At 31.9% G+C, this 23960-nt stretch overlaps 3 protein-coding genes across 3 annotated transcripts; all 3 read right to left on the bottom strand.

The window, feature by feature from the left end:
* Nucleotides 1-612: 612 nt before the first annotated feature.
* On the bottom strand, nt 613-4981 carry LOC117922772 (sulfite exporter TauE/SafE family protein 3-like). The gene is made up of 12 exons (XM_034840988.1): nt 4119-4981; nt 3618-3777; nt 3117-3317; nt 2958-3022; nt 2826-2853; nt 2657-2748; nt 2503-2589; nt 2361-2411; nt 2018-2239; nt 1324-1417; nt 1018-1158; nt 613-880 (listed from the first exon to the last, which is right to left on the bottom strand). Exons 1-12 carry the CDS (start codon nt 4326-4328, stop codon nt 795-797), a joined length of 1437 nt encoding a protein of 478 aa, XP_034696879.1. The 5' UTR covers nt 4329-4981; the 3' UTR covers nt 613-794.
* Nucleotides 4982-15322: 10341 nt separating this feature from the next.
* On the bottom strand, nt 15323-16345 carry LOC117921545. Its single transcript, XM_034839455.1, has one exon. It carries the CDS (start codon nt 16055-16057, stop codon nt 15608-15610), a length of 450 nt encoding a protein of 149 aa, XP_034695346.1. The 5' UTR covers nt 16058-16345; the 3' UTR covers nt 15323-15607.
* A 93-nt stretch (nt 16346-16438) lies between these two features.
* On the bottom strand, nt 16439-22102 carry LOC117921544 (ras-related protein Rab7). The gene is made up of 7 exons (XM_034839454.1): nt 21884-22102; nt 21336-21362; nt 21141-21240; nt 18098-18244; nt 17929-18009; nt 17608-17753; nt 16439-16767 (listed from the first exon to the last, which is right to left on the bottom strand). The coding sequence occupies exons 1-7, from the start codon at nt 21934-21936 to the stop codon at nt 16698-16700; spliced, it is 624 nt and encodes a 207-aa protein (XP_034695345.1). The 5' UTR covers nt 21937-22102; the 3' UTR covers nt 16439-16697.
* Between the last annotated feature and the right edge of the window lie 1858 nt (nt 22103-23960).

Below are 23960 nucleotides of genomic sequence, written 5' to 3'. Positions count from 1 at the left end.
TTTAGATATTCTTTGATATTCTGAATCTTAAAATAAAATGCAATAGGTCACTATGGCCTCGTATGGGATACCTTCCTAATTTCTAATATATCGAGAATCAATGTTACGATCTAAGTCATAATTTTTGAAGGATAATAATGATGTAATAAAAATTATACTAAATATGAATCAAAATAAAGCTTCTATAAGAAACAATATTTTTCTGGCTTTTTTGCCGAGTCTTTTTGTAATCATAAGTTTCTTATTGAATTTAGAGAAGAGCTTTTGACTTCTCAGAAACCGATCCAAACCCAAACGGATATAAATAAACCCAAAAAATGAAGAAGACCACCTTGAATATATCATACACTCTGTCACATTGCTGATTGATGTTTTCATACAACAATTTTTGCTAGTTTTTCTCGTGCATGGAGCCCCTACCATATGAGGATTCAAACATTTTTTCTTTACGCCAACGTGGTTTTCCCTGAACTTTTCCAGGTGACCATGTCGCCTGTTAATATCTAACCAAGCAAAATGGACTTAGAGGAGGATTCACCTTCTCAGCCTGGAAATTAAAGTCAGAAATCTGATCAAAGAACTTGAAAATGAAGACAAGATTTTGTTGGAGAGTGAAACAAGGCAAAAGTAAAATTTCAATTGAAAGGTAAGGAATTGTAAATTACAATGCATAATTGTAAACTCAAGCTACTATCCTAGAGCAACATATAATCTTTCCTTAATCCCAAGAATTCAAAGTTAAATACAGAAGTATGAGTAGAAATTTAAAGCTTGCGGGGAGTTGACTGCGGATTTTAAGACTCGTAAGTGCAGAGGTTCTCAAATCCCATGTAGTCCTTCTGCTCGATCTTTTCTATCATGTCCTTTATGCCTACTCCACCTGTTGACGAAAGAGGAAATATACGTTCCTTAGGCTTAAACACAAGTCCTCCAAGCTTCAAAAATCTCCATCTAGAAATGGAAGTACTACTTATAAAATAATCTGCAACACTGCGAATATATATAACCAATGCTTACCTAGTGAGATTGCGCTCACAAAGATAGTGAAGGACAGGATGAAGATGATCAAAGATGCTCGTCCTAGTATGTTAATCAGCTTCCTAACAACATGTTGCCCCAAAAATGCAGCAACAGTCGCCACAGCAACAAAGTATAGGGCTGCATGATTAATTTGAAAATGATAAACATAAGTCCAAATTTGACAAAAGAAATACTAACTAAAAGGGAAGAAAGTCGCTCCTATTGCTTAATCGAGTTGGGTTTTTTTTAATAAGCCATGGCTGAATTTTTAAAGCATAAACCAGATTTGGCTGGACGACGTACCATAGGGAACTGGGAAACGTTTTAAAAGATAATACTCCACAACAGACATGGATGCGGAAAATGTCATGGCAAAGGTAGCAGTGGCACTTGACACCTGCATAGTAAGCTCACCTCTTATCAATTCAAGCGTGATTGTATAGATCCAAGTTGTAATATAATATACGCATCAAGATGTAATAGAATATGTGGGGTGGGGGAGATTTGATAGCGATCCCAATGTAAAAAAAAATTAACTTCTAAAGGGTAAATTAACAAATATAAATGTCAATTTCGAGTGTCCTTTCTCAGAGCTGGAATTGAAAATGAAAATATAGTTTAATACCGTGTTTAGTTTCTTCATGGAATTTACATGCTTCAGTTTACGTCAAGCATTCAATGACCGTGAATGGAGGCTTTGAAAGGAATAGGATCTATCACCACAAGTAGTAGTGTGGGAATGGTTGTAGGATTTCATGAAAAGAACAGTTCCATTCTTTCCATTGCCACCCAATTCCCATGGGGCATCCAGAAATACCTTTCCTTTAATCTCTTGCAACAGCCAAATGGCCTTTTTTTTTTTTTTTATACTTCAATACTTTTTAAGGAATCGCTTGCTTGATGGGATGTTCACGGCTTAAACTCAGTGAGCATTCAAACCAAGACGGACCTAACATCACATAATTTTATTAACTTTGAGTGGAAGTACGAAATGAACCTGAGGAGGGATTCCCAGCTCCAAAAACAGTGGACCCAGGATGAATCCTCCACCAAGACCAAGCAGCCCACCAACAATTCCAGCCAGAACACCAACACCACAGTAAAAGATAAGGTTGTGAACTTTCCAGTTTGTGCCTTCCTCTCCCTTGGATGCAATCACTCTTCGTCCCTTATACAGGCAAACTGCCTCATATCCCGATACTCCAACAGCCACAGGGACCTGAAAGATGAAAAAAATAAAATAAAACTTTCAATGTGATGCTTTGGAACCAGAGTTCAAGAAAATTAGATCAAGCACATAGCTGATCTGACTGTTCTCTGATCATAGTCATGAAACTTACCTGCAGCAGGTTTAATGTCCAGTATCCAGCTGAACAAGTTGAGGTGTAGTTCTGTGTCCAACATACAATGGTCTCATCAGTTCATCACCTAAATGCATAAAACAGGGTAAAAATCCTAAAACATGCTATTAATAATCGAGACCTTGCCAATCTGCAGACCAAGGATTATGACCCAGACAGCAAAGAGTAAACCAAGCTCCTTCCAGCACACATTCTCAATAATAGAGACCTGCGGAGGTTACAAAGGTCAGTCCTGAGAACCATGGAAGACCAAAAATTGACTCTGTCATTCTTACCTCTTTATCTTTATGTGCATTGGTGTCCCTTTGAGTGCCATCATTGGGCCCTGCAGGTAGAGCTTTGTATTCCCCATCTTCACTACCAGTACCTGATTAGTAAGCAAAAGATGTTTAGATTTTCACAGATTCATTCTGTAAGTTCATATAAGATTGTTTAGCAACTTACCATTTGATTCCAAGCGTTTAGCGGCCTCCTGAAAAATCAGATGCAAGAGAGACAAGTGATGTAAGGTATCGTTCAACTCAAACTAGAGCATACATTGATTCAGCATACAGAATGAATAAAGATATAGAAAACCTTTTTTATTATGGTCTCTTTTTTCCATGTCTCTACACCTTTGAAGAAGGCTTTAGTTGATGTGCCTGCAAATAACCACAACCCATCAAGGAGATTGCCCAAGAATACACGGGAAAAGGTGGCGAGTACTAATTCCATAATTCCATACAATCATATTACCTATGAAGAGAATGATTAGCAAGACAGTAACCATCCAGTCAGCAAAAATCACATTGAAAGCAACTCCAATACTGATCCCTAACACCAACATTGGTTGGAATAGAAGTGCCAGATCGTAGTCGATAATAGGCATGTCAAGTGTAGGATGCCTCAGCTTAAGATTGTAGTAAACAGTCGAGGCTGCGGCACCCATGATCATACCTGATCAAACAAACAGAAATACAATCATCCTCAAGGCATTGTCTAGCAGAGGTTGAAAAATGAATGATCTGATACAAAAGGAAAATCACAGAAACTTTTATCCAACTTAATCACAACCCCATTTAAAAATCAATCATATTCTACCAAAAAAACAAAGAAAAAAAAGTCAACTCCAAAGTTCTGGTTCAGATTATGAATCAACCCAGCTTTACCTCCTCTGATGTAAAAGATGATCAAATTAAAATGATGGGCAAAATATCTTGAGAATTCATTGAAAGAAAAGAGTAGATCCATTCTTACATTTCGAAATTGCAGTCGATGATTTTGCATCGAACCCAATAACCAGAGTAAGCATGGGAACAAAAATGCCACCCCCACCAACACCTCCTACACTTCCGAAAGCTGCTCCAAAGAATCCAATTATTGTTCCAACAATAATTTGCCAGCCGAATTTCATGTCCTGTGAAACCAAATTTCACAAATCATAAGTACTTCTTCACAATATAGCACCTTATTTTTCTGGGAAAAATAATAAAAAGAAAAGGAGTTAAAGCTTTGAATATGAGATTCTCCAATTTTTGGATCCAATAGAACAAAATCCTTCACTGAACCAAGTCCAGGTCCAGTACAATTTGAGTTAGCTGATGTTAATTTTATGTCCCTTTTCTTGTCTAACGACAAAAGCATAACGTTCAACATTTCCTCTCTCTCTCTCTCTCTGTTTCTTTCCTTCTCAAGGGTTTTCTCAGCAACGAAACAGAGGGTTAGAGTCTCAAAAACACTGAAATTTTTGCAACTTACCGGCCACACATGTTCATATGCCGATAGGTTTGGGTCCCATAAGAAATTCACTATTTTGGTCATCAAACCGGGCTCACTCCCATCATGACTTGAACTTTCTTGCTTCAAAGTTCGTTCTGCTGAGACCAGCACTGAAGCTACACCAAGAAAAGTCACCAGAATCAACGCCACTCTTCTCAAACCCCACCATTTCGACCCAATCCCAGCCATCGGATTCCTCACTCCCCACCACTCTTTTCTCTCCCTACAAAAATCAACAAATTCCTCAACCCCACACCCAAAAAATAGCTAAAATTTTCAAACTCTAGCTACTGCTACACAGCTAAAAGTTTCCAATGCGCTTCGACTGAGTTGACTCAGTGTTTTACGAAAACCAACAAAAACGAGGAGTTGAGCTGAAATTTGCAAAAGAAATGTAGCTGAAAAAAGCAGTTAAGAGGGTGGAACTCCTTGGCTGGCAACCGAGTTCAGGATGAGTCGAACTCGGAGGAGCCGGAGGGAGCTACGGTTGGTGGGTAAGGTTAGGGGGTGACACAGGAGAATGAATGAGTGGGCGTGAAGATTGAAGACTGTACTTAGAGAGGGGGAGAGATGTGATCCGGACAAAGGATGGGGGAGTGGGAGGAGTAAATGTAGAAGATGGGGAAAGTGAGAAAGGTGGTGAGGAAGGTGGTGGGAAGGTGTTGGGAAGGTGGTTGTGGTGGAGCTTCTGGGAGTTCTTGGCCTCTTTGTCCTCTCTCTCTTGAACTCCCCCGATCTTTGTCTTCTTCCCCTCTCTAAACCCCTCCCACCATTTCCTCTATTGTCAGCTGTCACTCTCTCTCCCTCTCTCCTTTTCTCTCCCTCCCTTCCTAAACCTATGACTGTTCTACCTGTCTCTGAGTCTCTCTGCCATCATCGCCTGGATATTTATTTCAACGAAGCTACGCTATAATTCAAAATTTTCCAGTTTTGCATGTGATTTTTTTCATTTTAAAATTGATTTTCGTACTTTTAAATATATTTTCAAAATCTAGTCGGAAGTTTGGAACCTTAGTTTTAACCTAACAACATAATTGAATGAATGGGAAACGACTTTCGAACAAAAGTTACCATGCATGTAACAATTTTGAAAATTAATTAATGTGTTAAACAACAATATTTTTATTATAAAAAATTTATTAAATATAAAACAACTTCTTATACAAGTCAAAATAAACTTTCTATGATAAGTTGTTAGGAACTATTTAAAAATAATTTAAAATCAGTTTTTTGTTTTTTATAATAAAAAATAAAAAAACACATTTAATAACCAAAAATTATTTTTGTTTTCATTTGTTTTTTTATGATTGTTTTAAGAAATAATTATATAAACATATAAAATGATTAAAAATAAAACATCAAACATACAAATTATTTTGAAAACATATTTAAAAATATTAAAAATAGGTTAAAATATTTTATACTTCCAAACAAATTTATTTTTTACAAAAATCAGATAATAGTTTTTAAAAATTAGTTTTTAGAATTATTTTCAAAAACTGTTATCAAATAGGCTTTCATATTTTCCCAAATTTTATATTAAGTTTTTTTTTTTTTAAGTTATAAACTCTTTCTATGAAATTAAATAAATATAGAAGTTTTTATTAGACTTAAAAACAAAATAGTTTTTGAATTCTAAGAAGTCAATCCAAAAAAAAGAAAGAAGAGAAAAGAATATAAGCTTAATTCAATAATTATTCCTCTATTAGCATGTATTTGTCATGATTTAAACAAGACAACTTAATTAAATTCCTTCATATTTTGCCCCTTCTTTCATACTTTTTCATGTTTGCCTAAATGAGCATTTACACAAATGTTCCATTATTTCCCTAATGGCATAGGTCATGTTTGTTCCACCAAAGTACCAAATAAAGGATAAAATTCCTTATATTTGATTTTATTATAAAAGAAATTAATAATTTTGAAAAAAAATTAATATAGAAAAATAAGAAAATATTAAGGTAAATAATACCTATAAAATCTAAAAAGAGTTAATAAATTCTTTAAAAAAATATATTTTCTCGAAGTTTTTCATATTTTTCTCTATAGAAATGAAGTTCAAGATTCTTGTATCATAAGAAAAAAATAGTTCTCATGTTCATAGTTCTGTTCATAACTTAAGACGAGAAAATCGGTTAATGAAAAAACTTATTAAGATTCTTGGGCATTTCGGAAGGTAACCCGAAAATCTTATTTTTGTTTTTAATAATGGATTTAAATGACAACCCTATAAGATGTGATTTGTGAAGATTCCCATAATAAGGAACTGTGTTTTTCAATAAATTGTATTCAATTTCACACCCAAAGTTCATTTTTTTAGCTGCTTGTTAAGGATTGAGTCACATCTCTTAATTTTTAGTTAAATCACCCAAAGCTTTTGTAATATGAGAAAAAAATAGTTATCATGTTCATAATTCTATTTATAATTTTAGATGAGAAAATCAATTAGTGAAAAAACTTGTCGAGATTTTTGTGCATTTCGGAAATCTTATTTTTTTTGTTTTTAAAAATAGATTTAAATGACAATCCTATAAGATATGATTTGTGAAGATTCCTATGATAAGGAATCGTGCTTTTCAACAAGTTACGTTGAACCCTATAAGTCACATCTCTTAATTCTTAACGATTCAATGATGAATTTAATTTCTATTCATTGTAAAATAGAAATCGAAAATTTTTTCTTGATGAATTTTTTTATTATTTTTATAACATAATATTGTATTTCACTTTTATTCTTATTACTATTCCCATGTAACAAAAGCCACATAAATTGTCTTGATTTGGTGGAGATTTGCAGCTGCAAAGTATAACCCAAAATAAAATAAATAAATAGAAAAAGCAAGAAAGAAATGTGAATTGAAGCAAACACATCCAAAACCCAAACCAAAATGGTATTATTACGGCACGTGGGTTCTTGAGATAACAAAAATAATTAAAGTAAAAAAACAAAAACAAAAAACACAAAAACAGAAAACCAAAAACAAAAGCACGTGGATCACGTGACCTCAACACCACATTACGTAGCCTTCAATTCTCCACCATTTCCTTGCCGTCTTTTAATATTTTTATTATTTCTGCTGACACCTGGCAATTTGTTCACATCTGTCAGCTTGAAGAGAAAATATTACAAATAATTTTTATTAATATTCATTTTTTTTTCAAAATGAGATTACCCTTCTCCAAAATTTGTTATGATAAGATAATAGAATAACCAAAATTATAAAAGAGAATTAGAAAAGTTATCCAAGTTGATGTATTTGATTTTAGGGAAGAAAAAAAAATTATCACATTTTAAATCAGGGTTGTAGGATTGATCCACCCAATCTGTTTAGGAGAGTTTGGGCAAATATTTTCATTATTCTCGTTGAATTTGAATTAAGTTTTTTTAATTTGAACTCATTTTACGTTGGACTTGGACCAAGATTCCAATGATATGAGTTTAATTTGAATCGGATTTGATCTTTTTATAATATTTATTATTTTATATGATAATATTTATTTTTAAAAAAATGTTAAATTATAATTATATTATATATTTTTTCATTTTTTTTAAATACATAAGTTTATTTTTACTTTTTTTATTATTATTTTTAAATTTTGTGTTATTTATTATTTAAATTTTGGTATAAATATATAGATTTTTTTAAAAAACAAATCATTATGGATCAATTTTGAATCTTGCAATCCAATCAATCCAACTAACTTGAGTCTAACTCGACCAATCCGAAGTCTAACTCAAATTTTAAAAAATGATACTAAGTTGAACTTGAGTTGAGTACTTTAAGTTAGAGGTTGAGTTAGGTTGAACTTATATTAATTATTTCTTAATTTGAGTTATATTTAATTTAGCCAACATTCCCACCAACCCGTAAAAGAAAAATAATAAAATAAAATATGGAAAAAATTATAATAATTATTTTCATATTTGGCACTATTTCTCAGTTGTCCATGTGAAATAATTTCAAATAAATCTATATTTTAGTAATGCTCTATTTAAATTTTTAAAAATTGAAAATAATTTTCAATTTCACCACACCAAATCACCCTTTTTTACTCACAAGAATATAATCTCTTGCCTATAATTGAAAATCATTATGGCAAATGAACTTTTTGATACTTAATCATACTTTCAAAATAAGGAAAAAAAATAATATATTGCTTTTCCAACTTTAGAAGTATTTTTATAGTGGCCTAATTTATTAATTTTCACCTACACACCTAAAATATATATATATATATATAATCTCTTGCCTATAATTGAAAATCATTATGGCAAAAGAACTTTTTGATACTTAATCATACTTTCAAAATAAGGAAAAAAACAATATATTGCTTTTCCAACTTTAGAAGTATTTTTATAGTGGCCTAATTTATTAATTTTCACCTACACACACCTAATATATATATATATATATATATAATTGAAAATCATTAAGGCAAAAAAACTTTTTGATACTTAATCATACTTTTTAAATAAAGAAAAAACAATAAATTGCTTTTCCAACTTTAGAAGTATTTTTATAGTGGCCTAATTTATTAATTTTCACCTACACTAATAATAATAATAAAAAAAAAGGGTAAAATCAAGCAATAATGTGGTAGGTAAGACTTAAGAGATACTTTGATTTGGCACACCAAAGCATCAACCATCCATTTTTATTTATTTAGTAAAGGGTTGGTCACCCCAATTTTATTTCTAAATCATATTCAAAATGGTTGCTTGTACTCAAAAGTTTAGTGGATTATATACTATGATTAAAAAATTAATTTTCACTCTACTATGTCTTAATCATACTATTAAGGCGGCTTGGATCACCACACATTTAAGATTATCATCCACAAATTTTAATGACTTTGATCCAATAATTGAGAAAATAAAAAATAAAAAATAAAAAAAAAATAAAAAAATGTAGTTTGCATTTTTTTATTTATTGCAATTTGCAAGGAAATTCAAGGGGGTGGATATGGACCACATGGTCCTTAAAATATCTCTCTCCTTTAATGACATGATTTTTAAAGTCCATTATTAAATGTTCGAAATGTGCTACCAAAATTGAGTTTGGACTGACATTGACTTTTCAGGCTAAATTTAATTAACAATCAATATTCCCTTTCAATAATTTTTTTTCCTTTTTTAGAAAAAAAAAAAAAGGTTGGTGGGGAATATAAATTAAAAATGTACGAGGATTCATTGAATTTAGATTCCTCAACTATTCAAGCTTTAAATTTGGTCATTAATAACGTATGGTGAAATATGAGCCATTGAATGAAGTTACAAATATATGATATTATGATGTAAATAAATTGGATTAACGGGTAAAAGAATAAAATGATCATACAAACAAATGAAATAAAGATATCAAAGATAATAACATCGTATAATGGAATGAGACTTCGTATAAAATTTGAGATTCAAGTATGAAGTAATAAGACTTATACTATGTTTGGTTCCAAAAAGTAATAAGGAAAAAAATGATTTTCTTATATTTTGTTTCAATATAAAAATTTCAAAAGAAAATAAAATATAATTAAAATTAGTTAAAAATTTATACATTTTTAAATTATTTAATTTTTATATAGAAAAGAAAAAATAAGTTTGAAGTAGCATACGAAATAATTTATTAATTTTAAATCTATTTTTTAAATTTTCTTTCACTTTTAATTTTCTTTTTATTTTCTTTCTTTTGCGTTTTCCATCACATTTTCCTAAAACCAAACATAATCTTAAAATATGCATGTGACACCACTCTCTATTGAAGATATATTTTCAGTAGGTACTACAAAAATATACTCTATACCTTAATTAATAATTACTATACATTTTACCTTCTCATTTTCTGTTCATCCTCACCATATTTTTCAAAATCGTACTCTCCATATTCGACATTTTACTTTAAAAGACAAATTTTTCACTTTCAATCAGTGTTACGATATTCATTCGACATCAAAAACAAAAAATGGAAGTTGGTAGGCACATGTAAACACAATAAAAGTTGACAAAAAGTATTCGTTATTAGCCACGTGATATGCAAATAATTAAGCACCTTCTTAGGGAAGGGTCCGAATATCATGATCACATCGATCATAATTCAAACATTTCATATGATCTAAACAATCATATCGAGGTAATCAAATTGCTTGAATACTTTCAATACTTTAATCTTTATGCTCTCCTCATTATCATTTCTAATAAAAATGATGCAAAATTGTCGATAAGTATTATAACCTAAAGTTTTTAGGTCAATAAAAAACAAAATAATGATTGCAATTTAATGGAGAAGTTGTATCATGATAGTTGAAGTAGGAACATTATTAGATTGATGATGTTAAAGTAAGGACCAAAATTTGAACGCAGGCTATATGACAAGATTGGAATGGAGGGTATGACTGGTGGATGAGAAGCTGATCTCAGGCTATGTAAACCATGGAAAGATTGGGTTGAAGCACAAGGGGAAATTTTCAAATTTTGATGCACGTTTGCATGGGACCATTGGTCGTCTTTCATGATGAAGTCAATAATTTAGGTGTTGGGGGAGTTGTAACCGAGTCTTCTCTTAAAAGAATATTATTTGTAAAAATCATAATTAAAAAATTATTTAAAAACTAAATATAAAAATACGACATCCTTACCCATAATTGGATATATTTAGTTATGGATTCTCTTTCATCTTTTTTTATTTATTTTATAATTAGGCCTACTTATTGTTAAAATTTGGTGACTTGAATTTTATTTGATCAAATTTAAAAAGTTTATGATGCGACATATATGATGAAGGTAAAATTATGAATTTCTTTTTAGGGTCTGTCGTGTAGTAGAGGAATCAAACTGATAAACTTGATCCCGTGCTTTATTAATTACTCTTATGTATTTATATATATATATATATATATATATATATATATATATATATATGCGTGTATAATGATGTATAAGATTTAAGGTTACGATGTTTATATCCATATAATAGCAGCTCACATTTCTCTCCTTTTATAATGATTTTTAACATAATAGATTTTCTTTTCCTCTGCACATGGTTTTTATCGTGTAGGGTTTTGTACGTGAATTTGTGTGTTTGCTTTTTGTTTCTTATTACTTTTTCCTTGCCACTTCACATCTATAGCTGCCGGTTACTGGCCATGCAGATAAAGAGAAGACTGCCGCCTGACTGCGCTACAAAGATTCAAAGAAGCACAGCAATTGTTGCCACTTGTCACGTTGGGTTTACCCTAACCCCACACCATGATCTTGTGAGGCCCAGATGAGAGCTTCTTCTTGAACTCTCGTATCCATACCTGTCCGACAACCCTCTAATTCTGACACTCATCAATTATTCTCTTTCATTCTTGACTGATTCTGTAGGACTGGGGTTCGGTCCAAGTGAACTGATCCAATCTGACCCAATAAGTTAAAAAGATGGGAGCAGTTTCTACCTTCTACTAGTTTTAAAATCATTTAAAAATTATCATTATAAATAAAATAAATAAATATAATAAGTCAGAAAATCCAAAAGAATATGCATCTTCAATAAAAATTATAGGATAATTCTTGAATTTATAATTTATAGTTTCATTCATAGGCAAAGAATTTACACCCATCAAATGGGTTCTATCCGAAATAACCCAAATCATCGATTTGGCATACTGACATTAACACTATGTTTAATTATGACTAAGACCAAAAAAATCCAATTCACAATAACTTAAAAATGTGAATAATGATGAGGTGAAAACTATTAAAAAGGAAGGTTTGATGGAAAAAGAACATTACCTAACTTGGGACAATAATTATCTACTTATGAAAATTCTAAAATGACCAATTTTTCATCATAGGGATTTTTTCAACTCATCGTGTGTATGTATATATATATAATTTAAATAAAAAAAATTATTTAAAATTTTTCCTTTTAGCATATGTAAAATAAAATAAGTATTTTTTATAAAAAATTATAATATTTACCTATAAATTAGGTTTATTTTTAATATAATTAAACAAAAGTGCACAAACCACCTAATTAACACCACTTAGTCAAATCATCTTATACTTCAAAGCCCTATAATAATAATAAAGAATACGTTAAACCATCAACAGGTTGAACTTTTTCATGACCATTAAAAAATTACAGTCTTCCAAATAGTAACTGACCAACCCTAAAATGATTGTACCTGTGAACCAACCCCCGAAAGCTCTTCCAAATAGTAACTGACCAACCCTAAAATGATTGTACCTGCGAACCAACCCCCGAAAGCGAAGTAGGCGCAAGAGTCAGTCGTAGATCACCGGACCGACCTACAAATACGAAATCGGCCTCCTGTAACAATACTTGACAGGAAAGGCGTAAGAAAATTTTGGAAGACCATGGATCAGAATTCATAGGCGTGGGCCACGACTTAAAAGTCCATTAAAACAAAGTGGAGATCCAGAGGGATAGCTGTACCTTATCCAAAACAGAGGTTGAGTTGTAGCCATGGCTCCCATGATCCTCCAGGCCCCATCCATTGTCCCTTTTTCCCAACTTTTGGACTACATTCACTCTTTTTTTTTTTCTTTCTTTAGTTACCCGGAAATAATTGTGTATAAATGCAAATTCAAAATTTATAATGGTTCAAACTAATTTCGATCTACATTCATCTTCTTTTAACTTAAATCCCAAACTTGAGGTTCTGTTATATTGAAGTTTTCAAATCAAGTCTTTAAGTTTTTTACTTGGATTAAACGATTCCAATGAGTACTTAGATTTTCTTCTTAGTGATACCTCACACTTGAATTCAACTCACAAAATTTACAAAAAATGAATTTCTTAATATCAATTCTTAGTTAAGAATTTTTTTTTCTTAATGATATAAAGGAAATTAAGATTGATAAGGTGCATTAAGAATGAAATGCAAGTTTGAGTTGAATGCATTCAAAATATTATTATAAGGCTCATGAAATGATTGAATGACAATTTAGAACTATTCTTATATTAGTAAATGAACTACAAAACTCTTAAGTAGAAGTTAAAATGTCAAATCATATGTTAAAAAAAAGTCTCTCAAAACCAAACAACCATGTGGTCACGTAGATATTAGTTGTTAGAGTATTTAATGAGGTGCATCAAACCATGAGACTAAAAAACAAATGTAGGCGTTCATATGATCATCCACATTGCCAAGTGATCGTCTAGGTGGAAGCCCATATGACTTCTAGTAACCAAAAATCACTTCTTAGGGTAAATGGTCATCCATGTGGACATTCATTTTGCTTTGTATAGTCATTTTGTCCTAATGTGGATTGAGTGTAGACAACTGGATGATTGTTTGGTCATCTACATATGCTCTAATCTAATATGTTTTTGGGTTAAATTTTTTTTTTTTTTTTTTTGAACTTGTAGACCCCTTTTTAACAAAGCCTTAACTAATATTTTAATGATTTTTTAAGTCTAAAGTACTTCGATTAAGTTAATAATATTTTTATAAAATCTTAAAAAAATTTCATGAAAAGCTTGAGGTTCAAAGTAGTCACTTAGGCTAAGTAGGTTTTTCCATCCTCAAAATATTTTTCATCCAAATGATAGAAGTATAAAACCAATTAAAAACTTATGGATGATTGTTTTGATGCTTATAAAAAAATATGCAATCTTAACTTAATGCACTTGTCATTACATAAAACTTATGAATGGATGTTTTAGTGCTAGGCTAAGTAGGTCTTTCCATCGTGAATAATTTTCATCTAAATTATAAAAATATAAAACCAATTTAAAAATTATGAACGAATATTTTGGTGATTAACAAAAATATGCAAATCTTAACTTAATACACTAACCATCTTACATAAAATATTCTAATGATAAACGTAATAAACCTTTTTTCATTCTTCTCGACTTCCTTATTTACTCGATATATCTTCTCATTAATGGCTCCAAGGGGATCGTTTTGCCTATCAAACTTGAATATAATCATTAAATTCAAACATTATTTTATTATCATTAAAATTGAGATTACTCAATATTTGGTTTCACAAAATACTCATTTTTTTATAAAAATGCACTTGTCTTTTCTTGTAAATATAACTCTTATGAACCTTATATGTAAATAATCGAAATGATGAATGGAATTTATGTAAAAAAAAAAAAGCTACTTTTCAAGTTCAAACATGAAAGAGAGATTTGCAAATTTGGGATCATTTTATCCATTTTAATTAAATAATTCTATATATTATTATTATTATTATTTAAAAAAAAAAAAACGTAAAGTTATACAAAGAAGCCAAGAAAACATACAAATAACCACACAAAGGATGATAAGTTTTTTTATAAGCTTCACAAATGAATTTCATTTAATACTCCTCTTTAAGATGAGCAAATGGAAGTCCATGAATGAACTTTAATTCATACTCTTCATTTATCAATTTTAATGTGACGCTTATTCACCATCGTATTTACAATATCGCCCTTTGCATGTCCAACGCATTAAAAGAATATGCTCAATAAAAAAACTTATATAGGAAAAACCTAACTAAGGAATATTCAATTCACTACAATTATTAAAAGATGGAATATTGTAAAGATAACAATCTTTACATAACAATCTTTGAAGATCTCGGGGGACCTAATCAATCATACCAAAACATAACCATCTTTAGGTCAACGAATTTCTAGTTCACAACATATAATTTAATAGGTTTTATAATGATATGATGCAACCGGAGAAAGTCGGAAGTATTTTCAATATATGTTTTTCTTTTATTATAAAAAATAAAAATATTGTAAAGATATCTCACATGACTTTCATTCATAATTTTAACATGAGACCAATTTTTGTAAGTGCCTTTAGAATTTGACAAATTTCTTTTGCATTTACTAGAGTTCGTAGTATCATTTATGTAGAATCTAGTTTTGTATGATTTCATTATATTTGTTTTTTTTTTTAGATCTTCAATCAAATTGAAAAAAATATCTTTTATCTCAAAGGATTGGTTGATCAAATTAGACTAAATAGTTGGTTCTATCGTATGCCCATTCTCCCATAGTTCCAAAGTGATCCTCATTCTCACTCGAGTGAGACCAAGTAAATTTCGCACTTGTGTATATATAAACAAAATTTTGTGCATTAGAAAGAATTTTCACAAAAAATAAAATAAAATAAAATCATCCAAATAGAGATTAGTATATTACACTACATGACAACCAAGGCAGCACTTTCTATCTAAGAGTAAACTTTAAATACTTTCACTCATTTAAGATCAAATTATTGCATATATATATATATATAGCCCTGATAATAAATCATAACCCAAAACAAGGAAAATAATACAACAAAAGCCTCAAAATCTCATCATAATACGCACCAAATTCCTTTGCCCCAAAGAAAACCATCCCAGAAAACATCTCCCCTCTCTCTCCACGATTGGACAATCTAGAATTTCATATCAAGTCTGCCCCTAGTACGGGTTTATCAGGTTCTTCCTCGTCCACTCCGCTTTTACCCTTCTATCCGATCTTCAGACCCTGCAATGCATCCACACATTCCTTTCCTTCCTCCCGCAACTCACCTCCCACTACCTTATCCGACTTCTCCTCCGCCTTTGTCGCATCGATGACGCCGGCACCTACCTCGTCTCCAATCACCCCCGGGATGCCTCCCCCTTTCTGGTTGCCACAAGCGCCTGGGGTTTCCCCCTCCGGCGAGATTCCGGGCAGAGAGTCGGACTTGCCTGTGGCGGTGGGCCATGGGTCATTCAGGCAGTCATCATCGTCCTCGTCGCTATCGGTAGTGAGGATTGAGCCGGCGCGTGATCGGACGGCGGTGGCAGCTTTGAGGAAGGCTTCTTTGATGGAATCAGGAGGGAGGGCGCAGTCTTCCAGACCGGCGTCTTCGAGACGCGGTGGTCGAAGTGTGTGTAGCAATCCACCATCTTTTTCTCCTCTCGCAGCTTCCATTTTGATTCCCAAACCCTAACCCTAGAAACGAAGAGGGTTCGTTTATCCGTGTATTGTTGCAGAATGGGTGAATCCAACCTTTCTGCAGACTGCAACGTGCCTTGTCCTGTCCACCTGGCAAAAACGACGTCGTTTCCATTTGGGTTATCAAATTATAGGAACCAACAGTGGGCCTTCCGTTAAAATCACATTTTTGAAAATTTGTGGTGTATGATTCATTTTCAGAAAAATGTTTAAAAAATATAAAAATATTTTTTTTTTTCATTTAAAAATAATTTTTACTTTGCTTTATCTTAAAAAGCAAACAAATAAACGTCAGTTGCAGGATGAGGCTTTTTGTGGAACAATTGCAGAAGAGAGGAAGAAAGCAAAGAGTGGGAGTTCATCTACTAGGCGCACAAGATAGCATTCAAAGGGATGAAACCACAGTACAAGAAAATGGAATACATGCAAGGACGGAAAAAACACAACTGGAATATAAAAATCAAGCAGTAGTTCCTTCCCCTGCCCACTTATATAATACACATTGCAACTTTCGTAACCCTTGACGACATTTTTATTATTATTATTGTTACTGCTGCAGGAACGAATTGGGGAGACGTGGATGACAGTTCTCATTCCCAGTCCAGGGAACTCCTCCTTAGCATTCACATCCTGATGATCTTTGCTGCCGCCCTCCACTCGCAACATCAATGGTGTCCGGAAGGTATCTTCCATCATCAACCAAAAAACACCAAACATTGAAAAAAAATCAGTTGGTTACTCCATAAAGCTGTAAATCCCCACCAAAATTTATGTATTAAATATTTAGAGAACCTTACTGGAAAGGTACAATATGAAGTGATGGTGCACTAAGAGTCTGTTTGGTAATGATTCTAAAAAGCGCCTTTAATATTTTTAATACTTGAAAGTTTTCATCATTTAAATGTTAGAAATGTTAGAAACGTTTTCTAGAATCACTCCCAAATGCACTCTAAATTTTTTAATTCTTAATAGGAGTGCAATGTAGCAGCTCCAAAGCACAAATTTGATTCTTCATGACAAAATAACAGGAGTGGGTTCTAAAACAATGTCTGGAATTCCTTTATTCAGAAAATAGCCCTGCTGCAACAAGTTACTAACTACAATTGCATTTCAATTACTATTTGTGCAGCCACCACCAATTAATGAAAAAACATTATACGAGCTCTTTCTTAGGTGGGAGACCATTTCTGCTCCATACTTTGGCTATGGTATTTGAACAGTTTGATGGTCCTGCACATATGGGCAAAACTGAACTGGACATAGATATATCTCAACTCTATGGTAAGAAAAGGGAAGGCCACTGCTTTCCCTCCCTCCTTCCACACCCCAAGTGCCCTCCCTCTCAATAGGAGCCACCTCCTAGGGCAAAAGCAGTGTAGTCCCTCTTACACTGTTCTTATCAAAACCTCTAATTAATACAGTTTAACCCGTTATAACCACAGAATCACCAACAGAATAAAAATTCAGGTGTGTAAATACTACTCAATTTTCATCCTATCAGAAAAAGTGGGAAAAAGCAAACTCACATTTCTTCTTCAGGTTCATTCTTGAGAGCATTTTTGGCTATACACTGAAAAGCGGCTTCCACATTAAACCCTTCTTTGGCAGAGGTCTCAAAGTAAGGAATGTTGCCCTTGGAGGCACACCATGCCTTGGCTTTCTTCTCAGACACCTGAAACCAAAACATAAGATCCATGAGTCCTGATGTTAATGGGAAAAACAGCTACACATACATCCCCAAAAAACCAGAGCACCTTTTAGCCCGGGTGATTATAGGAAGTCTATAAAATTTGCAAATAGGAGATCAAAAGCATGTCAAAAGGATGAAAAACCATCTTCTCAGACACCACGCGACTATTGCCACCATCAACATCTATCTTGTTCCCCAATACAACAAATGGAAAATTTTCAGGGTCAGATGGGCTGGCCTGAACACCAAAACCACAAAAGATAAGTTTCAGTCATTGGTTCTATAAAATGGGAGGATTCTCAGAAGAGAGTATGAAAGAAAATTACCTGAATCAGAAACTCTTCTCGCCAGTTGTTAAGATTATCAAATGATTTCATCACATTCACATCATACACAAGAACACAGCAGTCTGCACCACGATAAAAAGCCACACCAAGGCTTTGGAACCTTTCTTGTCCAGCAGTGTCCCATATCTGAATATATAAAAACAGAATGTTGTCCTTAAATAATTGTAAACAAATCATTTCCGTCAGCTAAAAAAAAAACCATTCAGTTTTCAACAAGCTTCTATGCCATTAAATGAAAGATATTTGCTCACTTCAACGTGGCATTGACAGTTCAAGTATTAGACACCACAAAATGGATTCATAATTTATTGGCAGCAGCCAAACTTCACATCAATGCTGTCATGTATTATAGAGATAGAAACATGACAACTCAAAAATTAAATAATAAAAAAGAAAACGACACCACACATAACGTTACAATCCAAAAGTGGTTTGAAGTTTGTAGTCAGTCTTCTGGAATAGAGTTATAAATATCTCTAAAAAACTACTGTTTCGACCAAACACTGAATATCACAGTTCAAGTGAATCCCATGTAAAACACCTGTGTGATATGCCAGTTGCAACTAGTTAGTTATTTTGGAATCAATCAAGATAACCAAGTTATGATTTCACACAGGAGCACATAAGGTTTTAATTACCTGTTCTCCTTTGATGCATCTAGACAATGAGTTTTACACCAGTTAAATGTTAAAATTATCACTGCAATATGATGTTACAATAAATGGAAAAACTTTATTTAGAAACAAGGACGAACACATGGTAATGAGATAATTTAGTTGTGGTGCAATAATAGGTAACCAGTGAGGCCCTTTCATCACCAATACACAATAGCTCTAATCACAGTTAATTTGTAAACCATATCATGTATTGTTATTCTATTTTTTCATCTCATTTATTGTGTTGTCTTGTGTATATTAAATTTCTACATAATGAGAAATAAATAGGAAAAAAATATATGCATCCACATATGAAACACATATACACTAGAACCATGAAGCATTGAATAATATAACCAATTTTATGAGAGATAGAAGGACATAAAGAGTTTACTATATCATATCATACAAAAACATTGGACACTAGAGTCCTAAATTAGTTAAACAAAATATAAGTTCAATAAACAGGTTCCTAAAATAATCCACAAAAATAAACTTTTTGTATTTTTAGCAATAATATTTAGATCTAAATTCTTTTTTTGTTGGTACGCAAATCTTAATTGTCATTGCCAAAGTTTCAGCTTTCCATGTTTGTCATTATTCCCTCTCCTATGAAGAAAAAATATATATTTTGTAAAAGTTTCCACTCAACATCATTTTCATTGTCAACATTTAAAATCACTAAAATGACATTTCTCAGGTATCTCCATCACAAGAATAAATTTACTTCACTTTTAATATTTTTTTTATAAGCAAAGAGAAAATCTATTGAAAGAGCGCCAATGAAAGGGTTGCACCCTTAGTATCAGAGGAAGTATACACTTTCAATATTTCACGTGTGCCTTTAATAACAAGTATATAGCTTTTTCATGGAATATTGTTTTACATTTCTCTTTCCATTGCATGATCAATTTCTAACCCTAAAAGTACATTTATACAATTGATATACAAAGTGTTACAAGAAGAAAAAAAAATTAAATTAATTTTTCTTTGAAACTACGAAAAACAATTAAAGATGTGTATATCTTTGTATGATCGTATCAACTATAATATCATGTATTGTAATGTACACTAAAATGAGATTCGAAATGGCAATATGTACCAACTTATATAAAAAATGTACCTTATCACTGTATCTTGAGTTTTTAATGACTATGGCTCTCACATTTGAAGATCCATTAATCAAATCTTTTTGCATATCATTAGGTGTCAAGAAAATAAGTCACTCCCCTCCATACTCATGATTGTTTTGGTTGATGATTACTCCCCCATGCCAACACATCTAAACAACATATACATCCATCTAACAAATTTTTCCTTAGAGATCGGTATTAATGCATAAAATGAGCATAACTACAAATCCTTAATCCCTTTAAAATCTTTATCCCTAATGCTTATAACTTAAATGATCTCATGTCCATGATGGTTTTACATAACAATCTCCAGTATTGCTATATGATGAGAAAAAGATAAAACTAACAAGCCACAATAAAGTTTTTTTTTTTTTTTAAGTTCCCAAAGGTATTTGTTCTATAAATTTCCATATAGAAATGTAAGTGGATTTTTCCTTTATTTTTTTAAAACATCATAGTTCTCTTTTAGAGTCAAGCAATAGCATAATATCAAACTTTTCCAGTTTAAATGCTAGATTTTAGTGAAACTTTTTTTCCTTTTCACTATAGAAAACTTCTTGTTATTTTAATAATCCACATGAAAAAGACAAATGAAGATCCTAGTAGACATTAGAAATTTTCTCATCCCTCCAAATCCGTCAAACCATCTAGCAAACCAGCCACCTTACCTGGAAATCCCTAAAGACTAAGAACTGACAACAGACAACCACCAATTATTTACATGTACCATTGCCATAATGCCATCTTTATAAACTTCTGGTGAATGGAACATGTTCAGGTATTTCTATGAAGCATATTCCATCAGATTTCTAAAGGTAACTCAACAACCAACGTTTGCAACCATTAGATATCACACCTAAAGCAACTAAGACTGCAACTTTTTTTTAAAAAAAAAAAAGCACAAAGTCTTAGGCTGTATAATGGGCTCACTAATATTTATTTACTTATAATTAAAAAACACATCAAAATTAAGGCAAAAGTTTTGTAACATAATTGTTCACATAAAATTCATATTCAGCCACATAATTTTTACAGTGTACCATTGAATAACATTACATTAACGCTATCACTGGTGAACTTGCAGAAACAATTGAGGAACCAAATAACATTAACTGATGCTACTGAATAACATGAAACATAAATGCCATCATAGGTAGAAGCAATCAAGTAATTAAATAAAATGAAGAAGTTCAAACCCAATTCAAATCCAAATAATATGATTACAGCTCTCACCTGCAATGTGAACAATCTATCTTCAAACTGAACTTCCTTTGTCAGGAAATCCGCTCCAATGGTTGCTTTGTACTGATTACTAAATTTTCGATTCACATATCTAAACACAACAGTTAACAAAAGTCAAATAGAGTAACTCTCAAATAAACAAGCAAAAGTCTAATGCAAAATTGAAGATCTAGTGTATAGACTTACTGATTCATAAGCGATGTCTTCCCAACCCTACAAAAGATCAAACAAGGACATGTCAGCATACAAATCCACATAATTAACCAAACAAACAGTAACACTAGCACTCATCAAAGCCAAAAGTTCCAAAATTCTCTGTCACAGTTCTTCAGTCTGGTTGCAATCAACACTATGAGAAACATTTGGCTTATATAGAACAATTTTTCATTTTTTAGCATAAAAAACAACATGAGATCATAGAAAATCAAATTTTCCCCATCTTTTCTTTCCGTTTACCCCATTTTCCAAACCGAAGGTAACTTATATCCCTACAATTAGGTTATGGCGATCAAAATCCTAAATTTTTTGTTTCAGCATTATTTAGCCCAAAAAAGAAATATAAAAAAAAATTCCTATCTATTCGAAACCTAACCTCCTCATTGTTCACAAAACCAAACCAAACCAACATAATAAAAAAGACGCAACAGTTCCTTCCACTTTCTCTTCCTAAATACTCACCAATCAAACCGAGAACAAGTAAACAAACCAACCAGATCGGAGATTTGAAAACTCACCCGCTATCACCGAGGATGATGACCTTCAGAAGCATACGCCGACGAGAAGCCATGGAATCAACGGAGAGAATCGAAATTAGGGTTTCGGAGAAGATTCGAAAGCAAACCCTAGAAATTTCCAATTTCTTTGGATTTGAAAAAAATAAATAAAAAAGAGAAAAATAAAAAGTCCCCTAGTTTTGTGGAGGCTTCAACAGAGACAAAGGACAGGGGCCGGCCAACAGTATTATATGATCATCCCTCTTTGAACAGCCACGAAACGGTTTTGTAATTATAGTTTGACGAATATGCCCCTCTTAGATCAAATTTTCGGTTTGACCCATTGGTTTTTGTTGTCCATGATTAATGTTAGACTGCTAGGTAAGGACTGGTAGATGAATTTTAATTTTTTTATAAATGTAAATTGGATAATTCTAAATAAATTAGGATTTCAAATCTTGATTATTTTTAACTTGAAGCAGGTTTTTAATTTTCCCAACTTTTAGGATTATTGAAGAATTTTAAAGCATATTTAATTGTATAATAAAGTATTTAAAAAATAAAATATTTTTAGAAAGGAATCCCATTTTACATAATACAAAATATTGTTAATTAAATGTGATTTTGAGGACTTGTTTTGTATGGAAAGTTATTTATGTAAAATATATATATATATATATGTAAGTTTTTCTAAATATTTTGAATAGTATAATTAATAAGGAGCTTAGAAAACGCTTTTAATGTAAAAAAAAAAAACTTTAAAAAAAAATAAATATTTGATAAAATTTATAAAACACTTTTAAAAATCTAAAAAATCACTTATAGTGTTTATTAGAGTGTGTTTCAAATTAATTTTAGAAAATATTTTCAGCATTTTTAATACTTAAATGATGAAAATTTTCAAATATTAGAAAAATTAAAAACATTTTCTAAAATTACAACAAAATGAACTTTTTAGTATGTTTAATAATGATTCTAAGAAATACTCTTAAACTAAAAAGTGTTTTTAAAAAAAATTAGGTATTTGATAGATTTCATGAAACACTTTTAAAATTTGTGACCCTTTGAAATAGGTAACACGTCATATCCATAAATGAAGTAAGTAATATCCACAAATAAAGTTTTGAGACTTCAGATAAGTAGTACCCAAGTTTTACTTAGGTAGTACCTAAGGTCGGTTAAGGTAGTACCTTAAGGTTATTAAGGTAATACATAAAAAAACAGTTACCAAAATACCAAAGTTGAATCAACTAATCACACTAATTAATCACAAAATGGCATGCTCTAAAGATCATAAATGAAGTAAGTAATATCCATTAATGAAGTTTTGAGGCTTCACACAGGTAATACCTAAGTTTAACTAAAGTAATACATAAGGTCGGTTAAGATAGTACCTTAAGGCTATTAAGGTAGTACCTAAGGTACAGTCACCGGTCAACCGGTTCGTCAGGACCCAATACCTATGCTTCATTTTCTGCATCATTTCCTCTGATTCTTCAAGGGCTTCGCTGATTTAATGGTTTAGGAGAGATGTTTGATGTTATTTCTTGTTAATAGAACTATCTTGGACATGGATTTGTGAGTTTATGACACATTTAGAGATTAGGGTTTCGGTTTTTAGGTACCCACTCTCTCCACCCGAGCTCCATTTCGTTTTTTTTTAATTCTCTTGGACTCCCATGGCTCCTAGACAAGCCGAAAGAGCATTTTGACATCGTCTTGGAGTTTTGTATTTGGGTTTCTGAACTAAAATGAGATATTTGAGTTTTCAAGAGTGAAAAAAGATGAGAGAAAACTTCCAAATGAGAGAAGGTGATATGGAGGTTGGAATGCTGCTGATGATGTTGAGCTAGAGAAACAGATGAACAATTTGGGTATAGAAGATGGAGTCGGCTCAGAGTGCACAAAAATGATAAAACTTTTTATATTAAAAGTTGATTGTCATCTTTGTCATTCTTGGGTTTTGAAAATACTATTATGATGGGATGGGAAGCCCGCATCCCAACTTTCCCATGAAAATATCTATCCACTATGTGTTTTATACGCCATTAGCCCCTACCAACTCAACAATACCTACTTTGTCCAAGAGATGAGCCTA

This window comes from Vitis riparia, chromosome 9 (assembly GCF_004353265.1).
Source record: "Vitis riparia cultivar Riparia Gloire de Montpellier isolate 1030 chromosome 9, EGFV_Vit.rip_1.0, whole genome shotgun sequence".
NCBI lineage: Eukaryota > Viridiplantae > Streptophyta > Magnoliopsida > Vitales > Vitaceae > Vitis > Vitis riparia.
Note: the sequence above shows the minus strand (reverse complement) of the source record. Positions and strands in the feature narration are given on the sequence as shown.